This window comes from Clupea harengus, chromosome 13, assembly GCF_900700415.2.
Source record: "Clupea harengus chromosome 13, Ch_v2.0.2, whole genome shotgun sequence".
Lineage (NCBI taxonomy): Eukaryota > Metazoa > Chordata > Actinopteri > Clupeiformes > Clupeidae > Clupea > Clupea harengus.
Window position 1 is genome coordinate 947,501 of NC_045164.1, and position 27,500 is coordinate 975,000.

General features: G+C 45.1%; 2 protein-coding genes across 5 annotated transcripts in view; both read right to left on the reverse strand.

The window, feature by feature from the left end:
- Positions 1 to 1,596: 1,596 nt before the first annotated feature.
- Positions 1,597 to 27,500, reverse strand: part of pcdh15a (protocadherin-related 15a) — a 217,214-nt gene continuing 191,310 nt past the window's right edge. For 2 of the 4 annotated variants that reach the window (XM_042709568.1, XM_042709567.1), the window contains 10 exons: positions 25,801 to 25,889; positions 25,025 to 25,195; positions 20,808 to 21,026; positions 18,934 to 18,942; positions 18,406 to 18,525; positions 12,430 to 12,454; positions 11,725 to 11,760; positions 11,486 to 11,544; positions 6,486 to 6,591; positions 1,597 to 3,296 (listed from right to left, as the gene is read on the reverse strand). In XM_042709568.1, coding sequence (XP_042565502.1) covers positions 2,613 to 3,296; positions 6,486 to 6,591; positions 11,486 to 11,544; positions 11,725 to 11,760; positions 12,430 to 12,454; positions 18,406 to 18,525; positions 18,934 to 18,942; positions 20,808 to 21,026; positions 25,025 to 25,195; positions 25,801 to 25,889 — 1,518 coding nt within the window. In that variant the 3' untranslated portion in view covers positions 1,597 to 2,612. Of the gene's footprint in view, positions 3,297 to 6,485; positions 6,592 to 11,485; positions 11,545 to 11,724; positions 11,761 to 12,429; positions 12,455 to 15,908; positions 15,997 to 16,658; positions 16,725 to 16,959; positions 16,966 to 18,405; positions 18,526 to 18,933; positions 18,943 to 20,807; positions 21,027 to 25,024; positions 25,196 to 25,800; positions 25,890 to 27,500 lie in introns of those variants that run through there. The other 2 variants (XM_042709569.1, XM_031578830.1) reach the window with 2 other exon arrangements.
- Positions 3,580 to 6,446, reverse strand: LOC116223170 (secreted protein C-like). Its single transcript, XM_031578832.2, has one exon. It carries the CDS (start codon positions 5,693 to 5,695, stop codon positions 3,875 to 3,877), a length of 1,821 nt encoding a protein of 606 aa, XP_031434692.1. The 5' UTR covers positions 5,696 to 6,446; the 3' UTR covers positions 3,580 to 3,874.

Below are 27,500 nucleotides of genomic sequence, written 5' to 3' on the forward strand. Positions count from 1 at the left end.
CTCAGACAACACTGACCGTCCCTTCCATAACCAGGGATGCAGCATACAGCAGACAGCCTGGCAAACGAGTTGCAGGACTCCCCGATGACTTCACTGCCAGGGCCTTCATATTCATCAGGCATTTCACTTTCAAAGCTTTCATATCTGAGGTCAGGGTTCCGGAGAGAGTTCCAACACATGTCAACTGCATGGTCAATATCCAAATGACTATCTGTCAGAAGAGAGGGGGTATGTAGACAGAGAAAATAAATAAAATAAATAAAAAAACAGAGGATATAGTCTTTGAAGAGGAGGAATGAAGAGCCTGAAAAGCTCTTGTGCGTTTCCTGGGCATGAGAGCACTTGATAAGCCAAAAACAACTGCTCCATTCATCACTGCCTTTCAGCTGTGGTGAGAAAATAGCCTCTTAACCGCACAATTATCCCTCATCACAGCATCTACACTTAAGGCTGTCAGTCACTCAGCTGCAGGGGGCCACAGATATGCACACACACATACACACACGCACACACACACACACACACACACACACACATACACACACACACACTATATATATAAGTGTAAACATGCAAACAATTAAACATCTAAAAATCTCCACACTTGTGCATATGCACACAGGCACAGACACATGTTAAAGCTGATTAGATTGTGGTCTATAATGTTAGCTCTTCTAGCTCCTTCAAACCGGTAGTGTGCAGCTGCGCTTTTACGCAACAGGGTACATCTATATACGAGGAAGGGAATTGAATCATGCAACGTACACTACTGAAAAACCACATGCACAAATGCACACATGCATACACAGACACAGTCACAGACACACATGCACATACACATTCAGTCAACATGAGTCAGACACACCGTTGAGCAACAGAGCTTCAAGCTCAACCTCAATTACTAACCACCATCAAAGAGCTGGGTTTGGCTCCCTCTGCTGATGGGAAAACAACAGTGGCGAGGACCTGTGTGGGAATCAGGTGGAGAGTGAGACAGCACAAAAACACAGCATACTCCCTGGTCCATCACGTCTCAAAAACACATTCCTGAAGCATTGAGGCCAACAGACAGCATCCGGTTCTCTCTTCAGATCTAAAAACAACAACAACAACAAAAAACCTCTCCTACGTCTGTCTTTCTGACTCATCTGAATGTGCGGTGGAGTTCTCTCATGCTTGCGTGTGATACGTGCGAATGAGATTGAACAAGTTAGCTCAAGCTTTTTTAGCTTTCCTGCTTAGCCTGGTTCTGGTTGTTGTCCAAACCTCGGGAGGATCCCCTTTTCTTTTTTTTTGACAGTGGCTTAGTGAAACTTTTACTGGCTTACATTCAGGAATACACAAATAATATATATTATTTTGATGTTGACAGAAGTGAAACATCATCAGTCAAGTCATAATGCTCATTCTCTCCACTAACAAGGACAGAGGCACCCCCTATGGGTCAAAAGTGGCATTACTGCACAGCCTCTAACAACAGCCTGGTATGCTACTGATGTGGTACTAAAGTCTGATAACTAAGTTAACATTCAAGGCAATAAAGAGTGTGTTTGTCTCACTTTTGAAGCCACCAAAAAAGCATTCAAACTCATTAAAAACTTTGGTTACAAAAATCAGCACATTGCCATTTTATTGACAAATATGTTTGCATTACATTTTCATATACTCTGAAATACAGAAATATCCAAATTCTTTTTATAATTTCATCAGTACAAAAGAAAACAAAATCTAATACTAAAATGTTATTTTTTTTTCATAACAGCATAAAATAAAATATGATAATTAATTTGAAACACTGACGTAATAAAAAAGCATTGATGTATATATTTACTGTAAGTTGTATAAAACTGCATTTCTGAGGAATATCCATTTCTTTTTTTAAAAATAAGTCACAATCATTTTAAAGATACAGGTTTAATCTCTGACTGGTAAAAGCAACCGTGATTTACTGTCAATGAAAGGATGCCAAAAATGTATATTATCTTTTAAATCAATCACATAATCATAAGACAATATCTAATGATAACAAAAGATCAAGTCTGCTACAGTTCTTTCAAAGCCAATAAGTGGACACATTAAATTTCTTGCCTTGGTAACAGCCCTGTGTACTTATCATCATCATCATCATCATCATCATGATCATCATCATCATCATCATCATCATCACTATTGTCACTATCACCTTCATAGTCACAATTTATATAACTTTTATAATCATTATGAAAATCACTGTTCATTGCACTCATCTTTCTCATGATCACAGAAGCCAAATTCATTATAATCATAATCATCATCATCATCATCATCACCACCATCAACTTCTTTTCTTTTACAGTTCCTGTCTGTGATTTGGACAGGTAGTAAAAATATCAACACCACTGTTTTTTGTCAGTAGTGGCAGCTGCATACAGAGCAGAGAGGCATATAAAAAATGACATGTTCAGTTTGTTTGATCATTGAAATAAAAAGTAAATAAAACCAAGCCGTTAAAAATCACAACTGAAAAGGAAGAAAAAGAAGAAAGCTTCAGAATGACACTACAGCTATGGAGAGAACGTCAAATGTGCGTGTTGGTGTGTAAATGGAAATGTGTGCGTTTCTATGTGTGTTGATCAGAGTTTGGTCATTGGTATGTGAAGGCTGTTCCACGGCCCCATCCACAGCTCCTCGTCCTCTGACACCGTGTGCTCGCTGGGCGTCTTCGAGCAGTCCCTGCCGTCTTCGCTGTCCACGGCCGTTTCCCGCTCCAGCCCACAGCGCCCCCTGCCGTTCCTCTGCTGCATCGGCACTGACGACGGCGGCGGCACCTTGTTGAGCACGTCGGCCGCCTTGGAGCCGCCACAGCTGTCGTACCCGTGACCCAAGCCGCCCAGCGTGCTGTTGGAGAGCCCGATGTTCAGGTTGATTTGCGACGTGGTGTGGTCGGCGGTCCCGTTGAGCGGGAGCTGCTCCTCGTGCGTGATGCCCAGCTTGTCCAGCTTTTTGAACTGCTTGGCCAGGCGTCCGGGCGAGCCCTGCTTGAGGTTGTTGGTGTGGGGGAGGGGGTGCACGTAGGGGTGGGGGGGGCGGCGCGTGCGGATGATGGAGCCGTTCTGGGCGAGGTAGACGGAGCCGTTGAGGTTGCTGTGGGTGCTGTGGGTGCTGGTGGGGGTGGTGGTGGTGGAGGGTGTGGTGGTGGTGGTGGTTGTGGTGGTGGCTCGGTTGTTGCGCAGGACGTCAGGAGCGCTGTCGTCTCCGGTGGAGCTGGTGGTCTCGCCATCCAGCACCAGCTTGACACGCTTCCTCCGCCCAGGAGGCTAGACAGGGGAAGCACAAGCATTAAGATGAGCATGGAAAAAGAATGCATAGGTTATTAATAGACATTACGGTCTACTTGGATGTAAAAATGAAGAAAAAATAAGAATGATTTTCATGTAAATGTACTCAAGTAACAGACATGCACACACACACACACACACACACACACACACAGAGGTACTATTTCGAGACTTGACAGCCTGAGATCAGTAGGAACACACAGACACTTCAGAAAGGCTTTGCTATTCACTACAGTAAAGCTAATCAGCTCTCTCACAGTAAGAGATAGAAGCCTGAAGATGAAAACTGGTTCCAGTCTAAGGAAACCAAAAGGTTTAAGCAAAGAATGTTCTTTTCCAGAGAGAGAAAAAATATCAGACAGTTGTCTACACAAGAGAAGTTGAAGAAGTTGTTTCTGCTTTACAGAGATTTATGAGGATAGAAGAGAAATTGTGAGACCAGAAGGCCGCAGTCCATTCCTCAGTATGAGCAAACCAAACCAAACCAAACCACTCCAATCCACTCCAAACCAAACTGAGTTAAAGTCTTACTTCCAACCTTCTAGTTTTTCTCTTCATCAAAAGGCAGTGGAGTCACCTTCTGTCTCACTGTCCTGTGTCAGTGCATCCTCGTCCACCTCTGTGATGGGTGACAGTCCTCCAAAGCCTTCCTCTGAGCTCGCCGTCATGCTGGCTTCGGTGGCGTAGGGACTTCCCCTGGGTGAATACACACTGGATCTTTGTGACACGCCACTGTCGCTAAGCTCGTCCGCCGACTCCTTACTCTCCTCCGCCTCTGTCCCTTCCTCCTCCTCCTCCTCCTCTTCCTCCTCCTCCACGCCCTCCTCATCAAGGGGCTCCTGGGAGCTGTGGGTGACAGCGGACTTGTGCGAGCGTCGGCTGGTGGAGCTCCCCTCGCTGATGGCAGAGCTGGCGTCAGAGCCCAGGTCCTCGTCCTCGGTAGCCTCCGCCTCGGAGGCACCCTCCATGGAGCTTCCGCCCGTGCCCGTGCCGCTCTCGCCCTCGCTCTCCGAGGCGCCTTTGCTGCTGGCAACGGCACTGGACCTCACGGAGGAGCGGGCAGAGGACACCTGGGAGCCACCCTCGCTGCCCTCCGCGGCACTACCGCTCTCAGCAGCACTACCGCTCTCAGCAGCACTGCCGCTACCGCTACCACTGCCGCTACCGCTACCGCTACCACTACCGCTACCGCTACCACTACCGCTACCACTGGCACTCTCTGAGCCACTTGCATCACCACTTTCCCCGGCTGTGCCACTGCCCGGAGGTGTCCCAGACACTGTGCTTTTATCTTCGTCTTCGTCCTCCTCTTCCTCAGATCCTTCCTCTGAGCCCTTCTCAGTGCCTGACTCCTCCTCGGATCCCGACTCTTTCTCCACGCCAGATTCTTTTTCAGTTCCTGATTCCTTTTCCGAGCTTGAAGCCTTCTCAGATCCTGACTCTTTCTCTGATTCGGACTCCTTTTCTGACTCTGACCCTTTCTCTGTGCCAGACTCTTTCTCTGATCCTGATCCTGATCCTGATCCAGATCCAGATCCAGATCCTGATCCTGATCCTGATCCAGATCCAGATCCAGATGCTTTCTCTGACTCCGATTCAGATCCTTTCTCTGTTCCCGATTCCTTCTCGGATCCAGATTCCTTCTCGGACTTGGACTTGCTCTCCTCGTCTGAATCCCCAGGCTCCTCAGGCTCAGACTCTGAGTCCACCGTGCTCTCCAGGGCGTCATCTCGGTCCAGATCAACCTTGAGGTAATCCTTATCCTCTGAGGATTCTGCCACGCTGCTCTTCTCGGTTGCCTCCTCCTCGTCTTCATCTTCATCCTCCTCGTCTGATCCCCTCTTCTTCTTCTTCTTCTCCTCCTTCTTCTTTTTGCGGTCTTCTACCTCGGAGCCACTCCCACTGGCCTCAGGCTCGCTCACGCTGATGGACACCTTGGACTTCTTCTCGTCCTCCTCGCCCTCGGTGCCGCTCCTGCTCATGCTGCTCTGGGACTTGCGTCTGGCCTTCAGCTTGGCCCCAATGCTGATGCGCTTCAGCGCTTTGCCCAGCCGGCTGCGGGCTGTCTCTGGCTCCGGCTGCGGCTGCGTGCTAGGGCCCCCCGTCAGGCTCTCCTGGCTGCCGATGCGCCGTGCGGACGTCAGCCTGGCGTACTCCTTGCCAAACATGCCAAACACCTTGGCCTTCTTCCATGGAGAGGTAGTAGGAGTAGCTTCTACCTCGGCCTCAGCAGGAGCCACCTCATCCTCGGCGGGCTCCTCTTCCTCCTCCTCCTCCTCCGGTGGAAGGTCCTGGAAGCCCACCTGTCTAGGCGAGCCACGGCCTCTGCCCCTCCCTCTCCCTCTGCCCCGGCCCTGTGGCAGTGACATCATTTCCATGACAAAGTGCTTTCTGAGGATACTTTTATACTAAAGTCATGTTGAAGTTTACAATACGTCTCATAAATAGGTTTTAATGTTTCATTTTCGACACAGACCCATGAAATTTGGCATGCCGTGTAAGCACTGCCACCGGAGATGTGCATCGGTAAAACTATCTTCCAAAAACATTTACACTAGCAGGAGTCTGAGGCTTTTTTATAGAAAGTGAACTTTTTCATCTGAGCCAGGAGAGGATACTGAACACAAGCTTTATGTCTTGACAGAAAAAGGGCTTCCACACCGAACACAGTTTCTTACGGGGGCTGAAGCTAAATTTTATCGGGCTAAATTTGGAAGATTCTACTAAATTGTTCAGGTCATGATAGAAGGTACTTGCCAGAAACCTCATTTTGTTATTAGATTGGATTAAATGGCCCACGCCAATAGCAATACATTGGCAAGCGTTACCACCTTTTATATGGAGAATGAGGTAAACTGCTCTGCTTTGATGCACCGGCCTCGCTACAGACCCACTCTATTACTCAGAACTAAGTATCTGTACAATTAAAAAGACTCATATTTGTAATTGCTGAACTGAACCTTCACAAAGGTGTGTCAGTGTGTTAATTTCACATGTAGAATGATCACGACTGAACCAGTCTCATCCACATTGCAGCTGTGGAAATAACTTGATTATTACTGTTAATAATAATACTGTTAATCTGCATATAATTGTGTAATTATAACATATTTATAATGTAAATAATGTATATTGATTATACTGATAATGTTGCAGTGGATGAGGTACCTCATAGTAGTAGCCATCGTCCTCCATGATGACCTCCCCATACTCATCATACATACGGCCCGGAGGAAGGAGCTTCCTGCGACTGCCGTACTGAGGAATATCATAGCTGTTAAGAGATCCCATAGAGTGGGCAGGAAAGAAGAAAACAGAGAGAAGAGATCATTACAGACACTTATTTATGGCCTGCCCTCAGTCGAGGAAGAGTCTGCAACCATCAAAAATGATGAGTTAAATAAATAAATTAGGGCTGTGAAATGATTACAATTTTCAATCAGATTAATCACAGGTTTCTGTGGATTAATCATGATTAATCACATATTACCGATTTTCTCTGTATTTTTTTTTTGAGAACAAAAAGATTTATGACAAAAGACGGGTATATACAGTGGGGAAAATAAGTATTTGAACCCCTGCCGATTTCGCAAGTTTGGCCACTTGCAAAGAAATGTGTGATCTATAATTGTAATAGTAGGTGTATTTTAACAGTGAGAAACAGAATATCAACAAAAAAATCCAGAAAACTGCATTTTATAACATTTATGACTGAATTTGCATTTGATGCAGAAAATAAGTATTTGAACCCCTAGCAAAACATGACTTAGTACTTGGTGGAATAACCCTTGTTGGCAAGCACAGATGTCAGACTTTTCTTGTAGTTGGTCACCAGGTTTACACACATCTCAGGAGGGATTTTGGTCCACTCCTCTTTGCAGATCCTCTCCAAATCCTTAAGGTTGTGTTTTCAATGGGAGGGAATGAGGGAATGAGGTTCAAGCCCAATATTCCACGTTACATGGCCACATCCATAGTCCCGTCGATGCAGTGAAGTCGTCCTGTACCCTTGGCAGAGAAACAGCCCCAAAGCATAATGTTTCCACCTCCATGCTTGACGGTGGGGATGGTGTTCATATTCAGCCTTCTTCCCCCTCCAAACGCGGCCTGTCCCCGAATCCTCCTTAGAATCATTCAAGTGTTCATTGGCAAACTTCAGACGACCCTGTACATGTGCTTCCTTGAGCAGGGGGACCTTGCGAGTGTTGCAGTACTTCAAACCATTATGGCGTAGTGTGTTGCCAATGGTTTTCTTGGTGACTGTGGTCCCAGCTGCCTTGAGATCATTCACAAGCTCCCCCTGTGTAGTTCTAGGGTTATTCTGCACTTTTCGGATGATCACCGATACCGCACGAGGGGATATCTTGCATGGAGCCCCAGACCTAGAGCGATTGACAGTTGTTTGGTGTTGCTTCCATTTACAAATAATCGCACCAATAGTTGTCTGCTTCTCACCAAGCTGCTTGCCGATGGTTTTGTAACCCATTCCAGCCTTGTGCAGGTCTACAATCTTATCTCTGATGTCATTGGTCAACTTTTTGGTCTTGCCCATGGTGGTGAGGTTGAAGGTGTGAAGTATGATTCTTTGGACAGGTTTCTTTTCTACACGTCACCAGTTGAGATCAGGTGTACCTTGTTAGGCCTAATGAGGACTAATCTGTGTGCTTCTTGGGCACATAACTGGTCATTGGGAGCCAGAATTCTTGCTGTTTGCTTGGGGGTTCAAATACTTATTTTCTGCATCAAATACAAATAAAGTCATAAATGTTATAAAATGCAGTTTTCTGGATTTGTTTGTTGATATTCTATTTCTCACTGTTAAAATACACCTACCATTACAATTATAGATCACACATTTCTTTGCAAGTGGCCAAACTTGCGAAATCGGCAGGGGTTCAAATACTTATTTTCCCCACTGTACATTTAACATGTTTTCTTTTTTTATTCATAAAAAAAAAACAATGGTGCTGCAACTGAGCAGTTCTTTAGCAGTTATCTTTGCTATTCCATATGGAACATTAATATAATCTTCATCCTAAACAGAATTTGGGTTTCTTAGCCATTGTATTGTTGAATAAAAAAAATTTCTTTTCTTTTTCAATCAAACAGAAATGATTTGGGCTTCTTAGCCATTGTTTTTATAGGATGTTTGAACATTTTTCTCTTTTTTATCAAACAACCATTAACCACACCATGACACAATCTAATGCCTCTAAATGCCCTTTTACAGTAGTCTAGCCGTGGCTATCATATTACGTGCACTGTCTATCCCTATAATGGTCGTTTTGTCTTCAATTGCCCAGTTGCTTGCAACAGTTTGGAACTGTTGTGCACATGCCTCTGCAAAGTGGCGCTCTTCTGTGTTCATGCACGTTAGTGTAAACGACTTTAACTTCCATTCGTCGGTGATTAGATGTGCAGTTACACCCAGGTAGTTATCGTTACTCACAGAAGTCCAGTGATCCCCTGTCAGCGCCTAATGTTTCGTAGCAGCCAAGTCATTTTCCTTTTTTTTCTTTTCAGCTTCATACAGCTCGTGGATTTTTGTCATTATTGTGCGTCTTTGCGTTGCTTTGATGCTCGAGTCCCCCGTTACCACTCGCACAACTTCGTCGAACCCCTCGTCCTCAACAATATTAATCGGTCTACAGCTTTTTGCAATCCATTTGGCAACTGTGCTAGTCAACTTGTCACAGGCAGACTTAATGAGGGGCCTACGTTGTTCAGTGAGGGTGGTTTGGCGTTGAGGTGGTACTTAAGGCTGGTATTGCTACGGGGAGCCGCAGAGTGTGCATATCACTTTGGTTTTATTGAATATTCCATCTTTGTTTTTTTGAAACACGAACTTCCCATTACAGCGGCGACTAATGCAGATTGGTCGGAATTGTGGGTATATTGGAAGCTCATTTTGCGCATGCGTTAAATAGGTTAAAAAATTAACTAATTAATCCTGTAATTTAATCATAACGCGTTAACGCGTTATTTTTCACAGCTCTAAAATAAATCGATAAAAACTTTCTAAGGTGGCAAATAATCAGTGTGATTTGCATTTGCGGACTTTTACTTGTTAATGAGTAATGTCTTTATTACTTAAGTTGTAACTGATGATAAGAAACAGACAACATGATGCTGACTCCCCACAGCAAACCCCAATAAAGAGGCTAACACCGTCGGCCACTGGGTCACAATAGTGTGTTTATTAAGATTGTGTGTGTGTGTGTGTGTGTACCAACCATGTGTGACTATACTGCACCTCGGATCAAACACAGCATCATTATTGCACATTAAGAACATGTTCTGTTAGCCCAGGAGATTACACGCGTCTGGGTGAGGAGCAGATTAAGGTCTTAGCTACCGCTAGCGATGGAGCTTCTACGCTGGAAATAGATCATCGCTGTCCACAGGTCCGTGACAGATCCCATAGCTCGCTAACAGACGTAAATGCCACCACATGCTCTACTGGGTTCTCAGTTAGCACAAGGCCATTCCTAGAAACACATATCACGAGTTCTCACGTTTATAGTAAGTAATGGGGGAAGATTCATGTGAATATCTGTTTAGCTATGTCGTCTGAGGCCCTGATTGATCCTGGATTAATTCAGAGAGGCGGGGCAGTTGGTGCGAGGCAGGCAGCAACAAATATCCCGAGTGATTAACCCGCTTACAGCTCACTCATTTCCATTAAATAAACGGCACAATGCATGCATGCATCAGCAGTGGGCGGAACATGTATCTGCTCAGTGGCAGTTTAGGAGGTATGCGGATAATTGCCTTTGAGGGATAATGGGGGATAATTACTACTGGGGATAAAGAAGAACAAGGGAGGCAGAAAAGAACTGAGAGATAGACAGAGCGAGGGAGACAGACATAGAGAAAAAGAGAGAGGGAGAGAAAGAGAGAGAGAAATAGAGAGAGGGAGAGAGAAAGAGACATAGAGAGAGAGGGAGAGAGAGAGAAAGAGAGAATCCCTTCTTCCCTTCAGCTCTTACAAGTGCCTTAAATGCATCTTTTAATTTATCATTTTTAAACAGGAGCAGGATTCAAGTTCTTCTCATATGACACCACATAATGAGCCATCTCTGTGCCCAAAAGACTATCATCACCCTACACAACCTTGTCTAATGGATCCACCTGGCTGATAAATGTAAGGCTAGCATCGCCTCAAAGCCCGTTGTCAGAGTGAGCGCGGTGGCATCTCTCTAGGGGGCGGCAAACGCACACACACACACACACACACACACACACACACACACACACACACACGTATGCGCCACAGTTCAGCACACAACACACTGCCAGCATCTGTTCATTCGTAACCTTGCCATCCAGATTTTCTATACACCATATGGAGTGTGCTTACAACAACAGCCTGTTCACACACAAGCTAATCCCTCTTCCTTCCTCTCTCTCTGTCTTTCTCTCTCTCTGTCTATTTCTGTTCTCCAGCACATACCGTCTCCTACCCCTCTATCTGTCTCTATCTCTCTCTGTGTGTCTCTCTCTCTCTCTCTCTCTCCCCCTTTCTCAGCCTTTATGTCTCTCACCAAGGGATTCACTCGCGGTACAGAATTCAATAGCTATGTCCCAACTAATTTCAAAAGAGAGGGATAAACACTAATAGATGACAAATTAACAAGGGATGAAGGAATAGAGACATCGACAGAGAGAGAGAGGGAGAGAGGGATGGAGGTTGGGAGGGGGGTCCTAACTACTGTGCAAACCTAATGCATTGGGCACAATTGATTAGTTCCTTGGTTTTTTGGTTGGGTCCCGCAGGAGGCTTTGAAGAGTGGCGGAATCCTTTTGGAACGGCTTACGGTTAATGACTCCATTTAATCTCTCACTTAGTATGCCGTGTTCCCGAGAGACAGCGTGACAAAGAGGGGACAGGTCTGCCAGTGGCAACACACGGACACACACGGACACACACAGACATGTACAGACATGCACACACATACAAACATACACACACAAACATGCACATACAAAGTCATACACCCACGGACACACACACACAAACACACACACAGACACACAGACACACAGACATGGACACACAAAGTCATACATACACACACACAGGCGCACACAGGCAGACACACACACACACACACACACACACACACTCACACACACACACACACACATTACTTTTTCTGAACTCTTACCCTGGGTCATAGCCATAGTACTCTTGCCCAGGGTCGATACCGGATTCCATGGACCGTGCCTGCGCATTTAAAAAAACAAACAAACAAAAAAGAAAAAACAAAGTGTTCACCCACAACACCATTCTCACCACTGTGAAGTTATCAAAGGGCTAGGTGTTAGTTTCAGAAAACAGATGTTACAGATGAAAGGTCTCATCACAGGTAAGACGGTGAGAAGGAAAACTCTAGGAAGGCTCTACCTCGGGTCTAAGCAGAGAGGGCCTCAACAGCTGCTGCTGTTGGGAGAGAGGATAGAGATAGAGATACACACAGAACGAGAGAGAGAGAGGGAGAGAGAGAAAAAGAGAGAGAGGAGTGTGAGGAGGAGAAGTAAGAGAAGCGAAGGACAATAAACGTCAGGAGATGAAAAGAAGGAATAAAGCCGAAGGCAAAGCAAAGGGGACCTTTATAACAGGCCGAGATTAAAAGAGTGGAAACATTCGGCGGTACAACAAAGGCACATGACTGACATGACAGAATGGATGGGCTGAGAACACGTTCCGGTGAGTCAGCAAATCATGCAATTTCTTTCCTTTCTTTGCTTTCCGCAAAACCCGCTTCTCTTCAATCACATTCATCACAATGAAATAGAGTGAGATGGGCAAAAAAAAAATCACTTATACTAACATGCCGTGTGGGGGGACTCAAGATAAGAAATATAAAACATGGTGCACATCAAACATCTAATAGCTCTCCAGTCCGGTGCATTAGAGGAGAATAAAGCATCTCCCATCCATCTCCTCCACATTCCAGGCAGCACCCCCCCCCCTCCCCTCCAGCACTTATCGACAGATAGAAGATGAGAAACAGCACACTTCCCAGCCTTTAAGTGTACGATGATGGGAAAAAATATTGTGGGGGGGGTGATGATAGAGAGCAAGAAAAGATAAATAGTCATAACGCACCTCTCTGCCGTACCCTCCACGTCTCCTGCAAGAGAGTGAGAAAAAAAAAGGAGAAGGTGAGAAGGAGAAGGAATAACAATTCACATTTAAATGCAGGCATTCCGCTGGACAGCTGTGCCAATGCATTTCGCCAGGCTTTTTATTCGTTTCTAACAGCCACACATACACTAATCTAATGCACTACATCGCTGTAACAATTGACTGTGAAATAAGATACAGGAGGAGCTGGTTAAAGATAAAGAACTGTCACTATGTGTCAAGACAACAGGAATGCTGTGGCTTGCAATTCTTTCACCTCGGGAGCGAGCTTGAGGGTGCATCCAACACTACAATATTGTTTTAAAAGTTACAGGGAAAGAAGAAAAAAAACGTTCCACTTCTTCTTCTTGGAGATAAAGCCACACTGAGACAGGGTACAAGCGTAAGCACTACGACTAATTACTACACCCCACTATTCATACGTTCCTCCTTCAGATGATTCCAGGCATTTCTGACTGACGAGGAGAATAAATGAAAGGTTGCTGAAACGGAGACAAGCTACAGACAAACTGAGTAACCTCTGTGAGTGAAAGACAAAGGTCCACATAACACAGACCACCGAGCAGAAAGCCCACATTATCATTGCTTAATAAATGTCTGGTTAGGGCTGAGACTCAATTAGATATACATTCAGAGGGTACTTTTCTGTGAGCACATACTACAACTAGCCTTACTAGTTACTACTACTACTACTTACACACTTATTAAGTTAGTAAGTGTGTGTGTGTGTGTGTGTGTGTGTGTGTGTGTGTGTGTGTGAGTGTGCATGCGTGTGTGTGTGTGTGTGTGTGTGTGTTTGTGTGTTAAGGTCTTCCTGAACCTTAACACACTGTTTTCAGAGTTTAAGTGTATTCCATGGGTAGCTTCAATCCATACTTTTTTTACAAAAATAAAATTAAAAATTAAAATAAGCGAAAAAAAAGGCATAATTAATGTACATCTATCCTTTCACTCTCACCAGAAGCTGACTCATGTGTCTGCTCTGAGCTGTCCAAAAGCTGCACCTTCCTAGAACAACCTATGTGATCATATTTGGACTGGATTTGGACTAGATGTGAGGCCATATACAGTATCAAAAGAGTACATGTGAGGATGCCCACTGAAAAAAGAATGCTCACTCACACACACACACTCTCACACACACACAGACACACACAGACACATTCATCACTATGGCCTACTGAAAAAAAACTGTTATGGCACATGCTTCTCACTTCATACGGCTCAGAGGAGCAGTAACTCCCCTGCCTCTACATTTGAATGCAATATATAATCAAATTGTTAAGCTGTCAGAAAATGAAGTCCAGGTGTTTTAGTAGATTTAAGATATCTGACGTTTGTGAAATGTACCGAAACGGCATGGATGCCTGCATATATACAGTACCAGTCAAAGCACTGCCAAGAGTGTGCAAAGCTGTCATCATAGCAAAAGGTGGCTACTTTGAAAAATGTAAAATATAAAACATATTCTGGTTTGTTTAACACTTTTTTTGTTTACTACATAATTCCATATGTGTTCTTTCATAGTTTTGATGTCTTCTGTAGATTTAATATTTTCTGTAGAAAATTATAAAAATAAATAAAAAACATTGAATGAAAATTTGACTTTTGACTGGTACTGTAGATTGCATGTGTACAAATGGTTGCAGCATTAAGATGAATGGATGTACGGTATCCACAGGTATATAGATGTCAAAGATGGAGGAAAAAATGAATGAGTGATGAGAGTGAAAATGTACAAAGAATGAGGAAAGACAGAGACATGCAGCGTGGCGTATCTTTATATGTCTACTCTTAATACTGGACATGTGGACATGAGGATCTCATTCATCATCGTCACCAATATCACCAGCATCATCATCACATTCATCATCACAGCCCACCCAAATACGCTGATGTGCAGACAGGGTCCAAATCTGCCTCTTAGATCTACAAGTCTCTCAATTTCCGTGATGGATATGGGCTGAGATAGCCTAAAAACTGCAATAAAAACCATATCTGATATATCAAACATATTACATAAACTTTACAAAAAATACTTTTTTTGACCCCCGCCCCCCCATATACAGTATATATCTGAGAGCTGAATTTCAGAGTGATTCTGAGAAAGTATGAAATGTTGACACAACGAAAAAAAAGAGATGACAGCGAACTCTAAGAGTCTCTAAGAGAGATAGAAAGAAGTGATGACAAAGAGAGAGAGAAAGAGAGAGAGAGAGATGAGGTCAGAAATTGGTGGAGAGTTCGGGATAAACATTATCTGGGCCACTCTCAGAGTCTGAGTCACGGAGCGACTGTGGAACCTCGGTTGTGTTGGAGCCCGGCTGAGTCAGTTTTCCGTTGGGCCCGAGGCTGTCCGTTCTCTCTGCCGCGTCTCCGAACAGCAGGAACTTGGTGCTCTTGGGAGTCTGTCTGGTGCTCTTGTCTGCCGGAGCGTTGAGGTTCGGGTCGGCGGACGACGTGTCCAGGTTCTTCAGGATCCCCTTCAGGCCTTGTTTCGGCCCCTGTCCGTTCTCCAGCTGGAGGGGCGATGTGGGCACTGGGGTCGACGTGGCCCGCTGGGATATGGGGCGCAGCGTTACCCCGTGGAAGGGGGAGGACGGGGGGAGGTGTGGAGGAGAACTGGGGGAGATGGGGGGAGGTGTGAAGCTCCTGAGGAGAGGAGGAGGGGTGAGAGTGCCGGGGGAGGTGGGAGGGGAGAGGGCAAGAACAGTTGAGGACAGGGAGGGTGAGGGAGTCATGGTGATGCTTGCTGAGAAAGGGGGCGGGGGCGGAGGCTGGTCGGGGGGGTCAGGGATGATCTCCACCAGCACCTCGCACGGCCCCACCGTCATATAGCTGGAAATGCTGGAGCTGAACTTGCGCAGGACGGGCGGTGTGGTGCGGGGCACGGTCGGCGGCGTCTCGCCGTCTTCGCCGGTGATGATGATGCAGGGCAGCACGTCCTTGCCCACTGAGGCCAGGCTGTGCGGAGGCATGCTGGGAAACAGCAGCAGGTTGTCGAGGTCCAGCGAGTCGCCGCGCGGGTCCCAGGCCGGTGTGCTCCGCTGCTGCTCGACCTGTGCCGCCTGCTGCTCGAAGTGCCGCGCCTGCTCCCGCACCGAGAGCTTGGCCAACGAGCTCCGCCAGCTCAGCAGCTCCAGCTCTACCTCAACCTCATCCCTGCTCCCATGGAAACCAGACCTTTCCTCATCCGACTCCGACTCAGAGTCCCATAGCGTCTCACCTGGCTTCTTGCAGGCCCAGAGGAGGCCCTGGCTGCCGGAGGAGGGCGACTGCCCGGAGGAAGGTGGCCGGCCCTGGCTGCTGGGGTCCGGGCTGGGCTGGGTGGACTCCTGGTAGAGGGGGTTGGGAGTGGTGAGCGGGTGGTTGTCGGACAGGAGGGTGACGGTGCTCTCGGAGCGTGGCAGGAAGCAGGGGATCGTGCCGTTGGCAGTGCACTGCTGGTGGGCAGCAATGGCCCGCGCTGCTGCGGAGCTGATGAGACGCTGGCGGTCTACTTCCTCGATCACAGACTTTCTGTGCCGTCTGGAGGCCAAGCCAGATAAGAGGGGGGGTGAATGGAGGACAGGAGAGAGAGAGAGAAAGGATTGAAAAAAAAGTACAGTAGAAATAATGATGTATAGACAAAAGGAGGAGGAGAGGGATGAGAGGAGGAATGACATGATCCCAAAATCCGTTTGGCCAAATGGAATGAAATAGAATTGTTTTTTAAATAGAATAGAAAAAAATAAGAATAGTAGAAAATAGACCTCAAATTATGCAGGAAGTTTAGCTAAATATGAAACTTCTGTCATTAACTCAGTCTCATGCCAGTAGTCCCATGGTGGGTTTACTCTTTAGTGGAGCACAATAGGAGGTAGATAGCAGGCTGTGCCATTAGCATTAGCAGTAGCATAGGCGTGAATGGTGTGAAGTTCTATCTGGTTGCTGTAATTCTGCTGGGTAGTTCAGTTTGTGCAGCACTGATAAGCAATTCTTATATGGGTGCTGACTAGCATGAGGTTGAGTAGACGTATGCAGTATTAGGTTCTTGTTGCAGATAATTCAGCAGAGATTGATAATTCGTTTCTGATTTTAAACATGTTCAAAAATTAGAGGGTAAGACTCTCTTAGACAAAAGCCAGTAAAGCTGTCAGCACTCTGGGATGTGAGATGTGTCAAAGTATTGAGGAGAAACACAGACTTACCCAGACACGGGCATGAAGGGAGGGATAGATTCACAAGTTAGTCAACAAGTACGAGTGAGGGCATAGCTAGTTGAGGGACAGATCGATTGCAAAAGCACAACATTAATAACTAGTCTAGTAAACTAGCCTTGAGGCATCTAAACAGCACGCAGCTACAGGCAGCCCTTGGTGCAAAAGCTAAATTCAAGACTTCTGTGATTTGTTTATTTTGTTTGTTCTGTTCTACAGACTCGTCAGTCAAAATTGCTATGAGCAGGCTAACTTATCAATGGGGGAGGGACAGAACAGGTCATATACTTACTGCAAGCTACAATAGCCATGAATGCCAAGCAGCAAGCAGGATATAGTGGCGGGGGAACGGAGACAATAAGAGATAGATGCAGAAATAGAGATAGGAGAGAAAGAATGCATGAATGAATAATGCAAAAGGAAAACAGATGAGAAAACAGACATAGAGAAAAACAGATGACGATGACTTTGAGCATTGTACGAAGTGATGACAGGAAAGGATGTAGAAATGATTTAAAATACATGGACAGAATGTATGGATATGGTAATGTGAGTTTCAGGCACATGTGCTGTCTGTTATGTATGATTCCTGAATAGTAAATGTTTTTACAACAGTGAATACATTGCAATATGTAAACATGAGAAAGCCTACAGATGAATATGAATGTAAGATGATTTATAATCTGCTTTTTAAATATTCAGACATATGTTTCTTTTAGAATCATAAATACCACAAGCGGCCTTTAAAATACATTGTCGATAAAGACCTTAAAGGACTAACCATACAAAGACAGCATAATCCTACACACACACACACACACACACACACACACACACACACACACACACACGCACACACACACACACACACACAGGCTTCCTTAGGTAAACCTGCTGCAGAAAGACTTAAAGCAGTGTGTATTGAAGGAAGTAGGAACCCTAATTAAACTCTCTCTGTTCGCTCTTTTTGAATTAGCTGCTACATTTGCTCAGCTTGCCTTAAATCAACATCACATCAGGACACAGGCCTTTGCCAGCAGTCAATCAGATCAAAGCTAAAGCATTACAATTTGATTGGGCATTCAGACTGGTCTTTAGCAAAGCAGTTGAATTCAACAGCATTTATAGGAGGTGTGTCCCGAATTTCAAATGGCGCATAGCTGCAATGAAACAAATAATAAAAAACAACAACCTAAAGGGAAAACAAATAGTCGATGTGAAAGTACCTTTCTCAGCAAAACAAAAGAAGTGAGACATTAAGCCATAAGGCATGAAATCAAGGGAATATATCGCCTTTCCCATTAACTCTGACCCTCAGAGAGAAATACAACCTTATGCATTACACAACGCTTTTAGTCTGGTTATTTCAGCTCAAAGCCATGATAAGCATTCAGACGACCTGTCTGGCAAGCCGTACACTGGCTTTTTCCACCAATGAATGCAAGTCATGCACTTCTGCACTAGGCGTGCACAAAGGTAGTATAATAACAGGCAGATAAACACAATGGCTCCGAATGGTACATGATGTTAGTGTCACACAGTCACACACACCCACGCACGCAGTGTATTGGAAGGGGATGAGTCTCTGGCTTTAAATCTGTGAAGAAAGCTGTGACAGAAACTGTCAATTAAGAGTATGTGATTGACATCTTCACAAGCACGCGCGCACACACACACACACACACACACACACACATACAGGTGCACAAACATTCAGTCATTCAGGTAAGTTACTTACGTGCCGCCGTCTCCTAGCTCCTCGTAGAGATTGGTTGTGGCTTTTGGAGGAGGAGGGGCAGCAGTCTTGGGGGGAAGTGCCGCTTGGATGCGGGCAGTTTTGGAACACTCTGCCTGTCTCCTGCGGAGGGGTTCAACAAGGTCTCATCAGACTTCAGATATTACAAAAAAGAATATTCAATGACTCAAAGGGGAAGATCACGATCAAGATTTATTAGCTGCTAGGCTGCTATTTTTCTTATCAGTATGAACATCTCCCTCAGAAGCCTTTTCAAAAAGGATGTTCAACATTTCAAACATGAGAGCCAGGTCTGAATCCACTTCCTGTGTGCCTCATAACAGCGACGAAACCTGACAGACAGTCCTCTCTGATCACGAAGAACCAGTTCACAGAGAGCTTGGACGTCCGTCTGTTCTAGTGTCTCCATTTTGGCTCTTTGATATATATGCTCATATATAAAAGGAGAGCCTTAACTGTAGGAACTGTCCGACTCACTGAGAAACTCAGAAACCCATAAATACCACTTACTCTTTGAATCTGTTGGACGGATGATCCAGGGACGGCAGGAATGTGGATGGGGAGAAAGAGAGAGGAAGAGGATAGTGTTAGCTTGTTAGCACAAAAAGCAGGACTAAAACATTCATGAAAATGTGGCATATCACAAGCCTTGCTTTTGTCTTTCCTGGCAAGACATTCCATTCAATCTTAATGTTTTAGGCACTTTGAAGGAACTTTTGAAAAACACACTAGGTGGAAGAGAGGGAATAATTCATGCAAGTCTTCTTCAAAAGACACTGGTAATCTTAATGTTCTGAGCAGCCATCTTTCTATCAGTCCACATGGAACTCTCTCTTTCACTCTCTCTTTCTCTTTCTCTCTCTCTCTCTCTCATCTCTCTCCACACACACACACACACATCTGCTGCTTCCTGTCCAATTCAAACTGAGAGCCTGGTTCAAGTGTTCTGAAAGTCAAACAGAGCTTTGCAGCTCGCCCTTTGCTGTTGTTCTTCCTTCCATTATTCAGTGGGCAGACGGGGAATGGGAGATGTCATAGCGCATTGCATCAACCAACTGCAGGCCTCTCAATCTGATTTAAAACACCTCTGATCAAACACACCGACTTCTGCTTTGACTAGACAATGTCATCACTGCAATCATCATCATCACCATTGTTACCATAATGGCGGTTATTGTTGTTGTAACTATCTGACCTCTCCTCAGTGTAACTCTACAAAAATGGAATTCCGACAGAATGTGGACCATCTGTTACTTTGTTTATATGTGTGAGTGTGTGTGTGTGGGCTGACGCACATATCACAAGCATCTGGTATAATGTGTGCGCGTGTGTGTGTGCACTTTGAGCCTCAGGGCCTCCACTGAGGTCTGGGCTGAGCAGGTCTGGGGCCCACTTAGAGTCTCTGAGAAGCCAAGTAGGGCTCCCCAGTCGCCCATCAAAATCCCACAAAACTGGCTAGCAAGCTCCTCCTGGGGCCCAGAGTTAGCATTGAGCGTTAGCGGCAAAGCTCTCCGCTGCCTTTCTGAGGTAAATGACATGTGAAATGTGAGCCATACAGTGCATTGTGGTAGGCTTTGTGAGTCATGAACACTTGGCATGGAAAAAAATGGCTGTGGAGAAAAATAAAGGGAAAAAAACAGCCACTAATTAATCTGCTTTCACACGGAACATCCTGCCAGATTAGCTCCTTAAGCATGGCTAATCGCACAGACAGGGCGTGCTTGATACCTGGCACATGCCTCTCTAGATCTCTCTCTCCATTGTCTCTCACTATTTATCTGCCTTTCTGTCTGCTCCTGTTTCCTTGCTTTAACATTCTGGCACACACTTCTATGTCTCTCTCGCTCTCTGTCAGACACACACAAGCATGTGTGAGCAGACACAAACAAACACACACACAGACACACCAACACACACACCACAGAGTAACCGGCATGCCTTTTCTGTCCTCTTATTTTCTTTCCATATGGATATCTGTCATCCTCTCTGACACTCCATCTCTTTTGTCCTCCGCCTTTCCCTCTTGTCCTGAACGTCGCTCTGACGTTCCATTTTGTTTTCCTTTTTTTTTCTCCAAGACCCTTTGTCAATTTTCCTCTGAACTGATGCTTCGTTACTGAGAATAGCAGCGAGCCTCACCTTCAGCCACAAGGCAAATGGGAACTGCTATTGTGACAGCCGAATGAAAACAGCAATCCATCTAAACCTGCCTCTACTGCAAAACTCCCCGTGGGCCTAAACCATGTGTCGGCACATTAATGAGATTTTTCTAAAAGTGGCAAGTGTGTGTTTTTTTTTTTGTTTTTCTTTTCACCTCAGCGTACACGCAGCCGACATGCTACTGTTTATGAACACTCTGCATTCTCATTATTGCTGTCACTTACTGTTTGTAGGTAACCATGACGATGAGGATGGCGGGTATGCAGCAGAGGATGATGATGATGGCCAGGGCGAGCAGCGCGCCCTCCGTGTAGCCCACCGCCTGCGCCGCCTTCTTCACGCTGGCAACAATGTCCGGCGAGCGGATCTCCAGAATGCGACCGCCCTGGCCCAGGTACGGCTGGAACTCCTTGTTGATATCCAGCAGCTTGCCGTCCAGAAACCTGCACATGGAGCACAGTGTTTCAAAATATCCTTCTCACACACACACACACACACACACACACACACACACACACACACACACACACACACACACACACACACACACCTGTCTGCACTTAATCAATTATCTTACAGATCCTGGTGTGCGAGTTTTGTTTTTGGTGAATATCAATATTCAACAGGAGGGAATGAGATTATATCCTCATTGTAGACTTTGTAGATCATTGCAGTATGTGCAGGCAGGCCCGGGGTGGGTAATCGGGAGAATCGGGAGAGTTCCCGGTGGGCCGCTTCACTTCTGGGCCAGTCGACAATTTATTTTTTGGACATTTGTCACGTTAGTCCATCTTCTCCTAAAGTAGGCTACACACGTTCCACATTCTGACACCGCAGCCTCTGCATGGGTTGTACCATGCGAGGGAGTTCTCCCCTCCCAAATAGAGTTGGTTGGGTCCATAGCCCGTCTTTTCCAAAAAGTTTTCTCAGACTACCGATAGCTGGGCCGGCCCTACCGCAACGATACGCGTCAGAGAGGATGGATGGGAGGAAGAGGGGCTGAAAAAGCAAGGTTGAAAAAAAGAAAGCCATTGGAGGAGGATGCTGCCAAATGTGCCAAGCTTACCGATTTATTTTCAAGAGGACAAACACAAATGGCAACTGGTAAAGAGAGACATAGACCTAATGATTAGCGACGTAACTATTAGGCTATCGTTGTAGCGTTGTCAACCTATTCGCAAGCAAAATATTACCAGAGATGGAGCTTGAAAGCAGGACCTGTTCCTCCTGCAAAAACTGTGCCATTTTGTGTCCATTTAATACTCTCACAGTACAACCTCCTCACAGATGCTTATCATGTCATTGGGTTAGCATATAAGTTTCTGTTGACTTTGTCCATCACACAGGTTGCATGTGAGAGAAACTTCTCAACCTTAAAATTAGGGAAGAATAGGCTACAAAGCTCATTGAGTCAGGACAACTTGGAGGCTTTCATGTTAATGTGCACAGAGAAGGAAATCCTCATGTCTATAAGCAACGACACAGTTATACGTAGATAAAGTGGCTGAAACCAGTGCAATGCTTAGTTACTGATGCTGTAGATGCTGTTGGTGCTATTCACAATGTAAATGTATACTGTACTGTGAGTTGAACTGTAAACATTAGTTCAATATGCCTCTTTGTTGAAGAGTGGGATACGTTTCAAATGCTTTATTTATTTATTTCTGCTTTTGTTAATTTATCAACCTATCCTTGTGAAATAGTGGAATATTTTCTGTTAACTTCTCAGCTTCAGTGGATTATTATTTAACCTTTACATTATTTGTTGAACCATGGTATTAATAAAAAGAAAACTACAGGATAGTAAGAGCTGAACTGTTGCTTCATTTATCCAATTTCCACTACCATGGAAAAAATGGGCCGGTCTTGGGCCTGAAATTCCCGGGCTGAAAAGTGCCCCCACTCCGGCCCTGTGTGCAGGTGTTGCTAATACACATACACTCACACACACACACACAGACACACAGAGAAAGACAGTACATACACACAACAGATTAAAAAAAAATGGGGCGCACACATGCAGGGAGTAAAAGTGTGTGTGTAAGAGGAATATGGGAGAAGTCGAGCTCATCTATAAAGAGGCATAGAGATGAAGATGCAATAAAGGAATAATGAGCACGAGGGACCAGAATGCAGCGTGTGATTCTCATGTTTTTTGTTTTCCCAGGCAGGCTGAAGTGTTGTTGTTCGAGCTCGAGTTAACCTTCCCAATGTCTCATTATAAGAGCAGCTCTATTAGGATGTCTCACACTGTGGGGGTTCATTCCTGTGGCCGAGGATGTCCTTTGTCTTCTGTCCCCACCATTCCTCACACACTGCAATCTAATGAGAACTTTTTTTTTTTTCTTGGCCTCGCTCACGCACACCACCTCCCACTTCAGCTTTGGTTAGAGTGCTATTAACAAGGAACATTGGGCCTCATTCTCGAACATTTTCTGAAATTTCTTCTGAAATGTTTCTTACGGGCTTCGGAAAAACAACGTAGGAAAAAGACATCCGACAAATTCATGAACGCTTCAAAATGTGTTCCCATGCAGCAGAAGTGTTCTGAGCTGTGCTCCACCGGAAGAGTTTTCTTAAATTGAAAGCGCGTTCTCGTGCTCCTGAATTTGCATACATACACGCCCCGCCAGCTCCTTATAAGGGCACGCAACCGTAGTGACGTGTGCAGTCGGAATCAACCGAATCTACACGAAAGCAACTCGTAAACGAGTCATGTCAAAGCGGAAAGCGAGGCTGAGCACCGTCGAGTAAACGCAGATCTAACTTCAACGTTGCAGAGGTGGACCATTGCAGGATGTAGATGTGTCCATTATATTCCACTATAGCTATATCAACGTGATTGAGTTTAGTGCTTATTTATTTATTCACTTACATTTGCAGTGTTCGTGTACATTCACATTTACATTTATTCATTTAGCAGACGCTTTTGTCCAAAGCGACGTACAAGGGAGAGAACAGTCAAGCTACGAGCAATAGAGACCTAGTGTAACAATAAATACTACTTTACATAAGAAATAGAAAAACAAAATAGAAAATAAAAACGAAGTGCAGGAATGTAACTGCCGTAAGTGCATGTTAAGCACAAGTCGAAGTGCCAGTTAGGAAGGGAGATGCTCTCTGAAGAGTTAGGTCTTCAAAAGCTTCTTAAAGGTAGAGAGAGACGCCCCTGCTCTGGTAGTGTTAGGCAGTTCGTTCCACCAACGTGGAACTACAAATGAAAATTCTGGATTGCCGTACTTGCACAGACGGCAGTGCCAAACGACGCTCACTAGACGAGCTCAGTCCTTTTATTTATTTTATGACATCACGGTGCCTTGTAGAATCATGACTATACATGTGAAACGTAATTGTTAATGATACAAATATTCTCGTAATTATTATTATTATAATTACTTTAATCCGAGGATGTCTGTAGAGTTGATGTGAACGCAATCACCAACGAGTTCTCACAAATTCATTAACACTTCTAACACGGAGAGTTTTCTTAAATGCGATTCCTCAAAAAAACACAAGATGGCCCATTTGAGAAAACTCTGGCCGAGTTACGACTGCTATTTCGAGTTCGGAAAGTCTTCTGAAGTTCAGAACAAATCCCAGATGAGAGAACTTTCATGAATGCCAAATGTTTTCCTAAAACCAATTCAGAAGAAATTCCTCTTAAATTCTTCTTAACTGCGTTCGAGAATGAGGCCCATTGTTTTTCACTGTGTAATAGAAACAGACTCAGAGTCTAAAACTGCCATGTCAATGTACAGTGTAACCAAGTTCCAATAGTCTTCTAAACGTTTCTGACCTAACATATGAGCATTAAAGAAATTGAGGTAAAAATCCCCAATTCCGAGCCCACCAAGACAAACGTCCTTCTGAGCCCGTCAAAACCTTGAGCACTTGGCCTTGGCTGGGCAGGTCTGCTCTGAGTCCTCCATTATAGACATTTATTTCTGTCTGAGTGATAAAAAAGACCTTTTCAAGGCAACACGAGAGTTTCGTCTTTGTCAAGTCGATTTACAGTTTTTGTCAGTGTTGGTCACTTCCTCTGTGCAAACAGCAGGCATCAATGGGACACCTACTTATCTCCATTCTATTCAATGACTGTAATACGCTTGAGCTTCAGCATGTTGCATTATCAGTTGTGAAGTATTTGCTTATTTGCTTTCCAAAACATTTGGAGCATCGCCACGCGCCTGGGGTACATAGGCAGGTATGTTTATTGGGCACTGGACATGTTTTGCAAAGCAGGACACGCTGACAAGTGTCTGACACACTGTGTGGTTTGTTGCAGGTTGTTTTTAAACAGAATGATGACTTTTGTTTAGACATTCATATAGATGAGACATATGAAAACACACAGGATACTGCCGCTGCGTGTTTGTGTGTCCATGTGTGCGAAAGAGAAGAGAGAAAAAGAGAAACTAAGAGAAAGAAAAAGTGGGCTTACTTGAAGAGTTCCTGGCGGGTGATGGCCCGGTTGGTGAGTGGGTCGATGGCGTAGATATCCAAGTCGGATTTAGTGTAGTCCTCAAGTCCATCGCCATGCCGACGAGGTCCAATCGATTCCACTATCACTTTGGCCCCAGGAATCTGATCCTGCACGTACCGCTCTAAAATACTAAAACAGCCCCAAAAACATGACCTTAGTCTTAATTTGCTAGAGTAGCTCATTGTTAGTCTATGGAGCCCCAAGGCCACATATTCAGGGCTAAAAGAATCAGAAGCGCTGATTTGAAGGTTGCCTCCTGTGCAGAATAAGTGTCAGTTGTCAGAAGATTCCACATTCATGAGGACGTGTACTGAATGGAATGTCATTGTCTTGTGAGAGTAAAATGTATGATGTTTTTCTGAACAAAGTTCAGCAGGAGCCCATACGGATGATTGCCAGGCATCACTCCCCCCACATCCGCTTTCTAGAAGAAAAAAGGCATCCCAGGACTACGGCCAGCTACCAAGCCAAAACATTCTTATTATCAGCACTCTAAATCAAACATTCCAATGGGCGAAATTGTGGAATGGAATAGAATGGGATGCAATTGACTTGTAAAGAAACCGTCAGCCACATAACTCTGGCCATTGACACTGGCAGGAGGCCCTTGAGTAGTAAGCTGAGGCTGACGAGTGTTTCTTTGTTGTTTATTTGTGTCGGCCCTCTGGCTCTGGAGTGTGTTGTGTTGGCTGTGATGATGAATGAATAGCTGCTGGTAGTTGCTCCAGTCTCACCTTATGAGTTGTTCTTTGTTCTCCTCTACAACCCAAGGAGGGACGTTGGACACCACCACCTGCATGTCCAGGGCATTCACCACAGAGACCTGTGACACACACACAAACACACAAACACACACACACGGCAGTTTATCAGACAGGCAGATAGTTTAATCTCACAGTAATTTCTCTCTTTCACAGAGACACACATATCTCTCTCCTCTTCTTCATCTCCCACTTGCCTTCTCCACTTCTCTCACCCTCTGACCCCCCCCCCCTCTTTCACACACACACAACATACACATACCACACACACACACACACACACACACACACACACACACACACACACACACACACACACACACACACACACAACAGAGAGAAAATCCCAGAAAAACACAATCACAGGTACAAAAAAATTCAACACAAACACCCATCTGTCAGATACAGAATATACACCACATATATATAAATATGGTTCTGCTTGAATAAAAAAAACAACTGCAGCCCAAGGAGAAATACTTAACTCAAGACTAGCCACCCACGTTAATCCCCCCCTCCCTTTCAAAAAAGTGCTTTGTTTGTGTTGCAATCCTAACCTTGCCATGCCCATGAGGCCACATCTCTGTGCGGCGTGAAGTCTAGAGCCTCTCCACTCCCCCGAGCAGCACCTGGCCCGCGCACGTCCTCCCATTCCCCAAACTAGGCTCCTACCCCAACACCTATAAAGTTTTTACTACTGTCTGCAACACTGTCATTAATCAGGCCTGTCTGTGTGCAGGGCCCTTTATGTGGTCTGCGAGTGAGAGGAGACTTTGCGCGAACTCTCCAATTTGTCTCTGCGAATGGAGTTTATTTTTTTTCACCACTGTAGGGCTTTCTGTGTGTGTGTGTGTGTGTGTGTGTGTGTGTGTGTGTGTGTGTGTGTGTGTGTGTGTGTGCTCTAATTCACAATCATTACCAGTCATTGCTTTTCACCACCGTGGGTCTATCTCTCTCTCTCTCTCTCTCTCTCTCTCTCTCTCTCTCTCTCTCTCTCTCTCTCTCTCTCTCTCATCTCTCTCTCTCTCTATGTGTGTGTGCTCTAATTCACCATCATTACCAGTCATCTTCTAAGCATCCAGCTGTAGCGTTTCCAGTAAATTCTACACAGCTGTGGGTGTTGTTTTTTTCATCGCTGCCTTGTGGGCAGACTAGATAATGGGTCATCTTGGGAGTGCTGAGTTTCTGTCAACCTGTCTGCCAGTTGCTTTTCAAAAGCATGGCTGACTCAAGCGGTATATATTGACAAGTTTTGAGGGTTGAAATAAGCTCTCTAATTTAGCAGATATTTTGGAAATTGTGCCGTTTTTCTGTTTTACTGAAACTGACAGACCTGGGAAGCATTCAACTGTGCGGGCAAACACCCAACCAGAGAACCAATTAAAGCACAACACACATGGACGCCAACCAGGCAGGCCAGAGAACACAATGGGAATGCCACACAACTCAGATTCAAGTGTAAGCTTCAGAACTGCTTCAGAGTGCAAACACCTGAAAGTGCGCACACACACACACACACACACACACACACACACACACACACACACACACACACACACACACACACACACACACACACACACACACACACGCGCGCGCGCGTACCCTCATACTCTAGGGTATTTGACTATAGTGCTTTTGATTTCATTAGGATCTTGTTAGCTGGGCAGATT

What these genes read in the sequence shown, in the direction of transcription:
- LOC116223170 (XM_031578832.2), bottom strand. Translation starts at nt 5,695, where the DNA reads ATGGAAATGATGTCACTGCCACAGGGCCGGGGCAGAGGGAGAGGGAGG.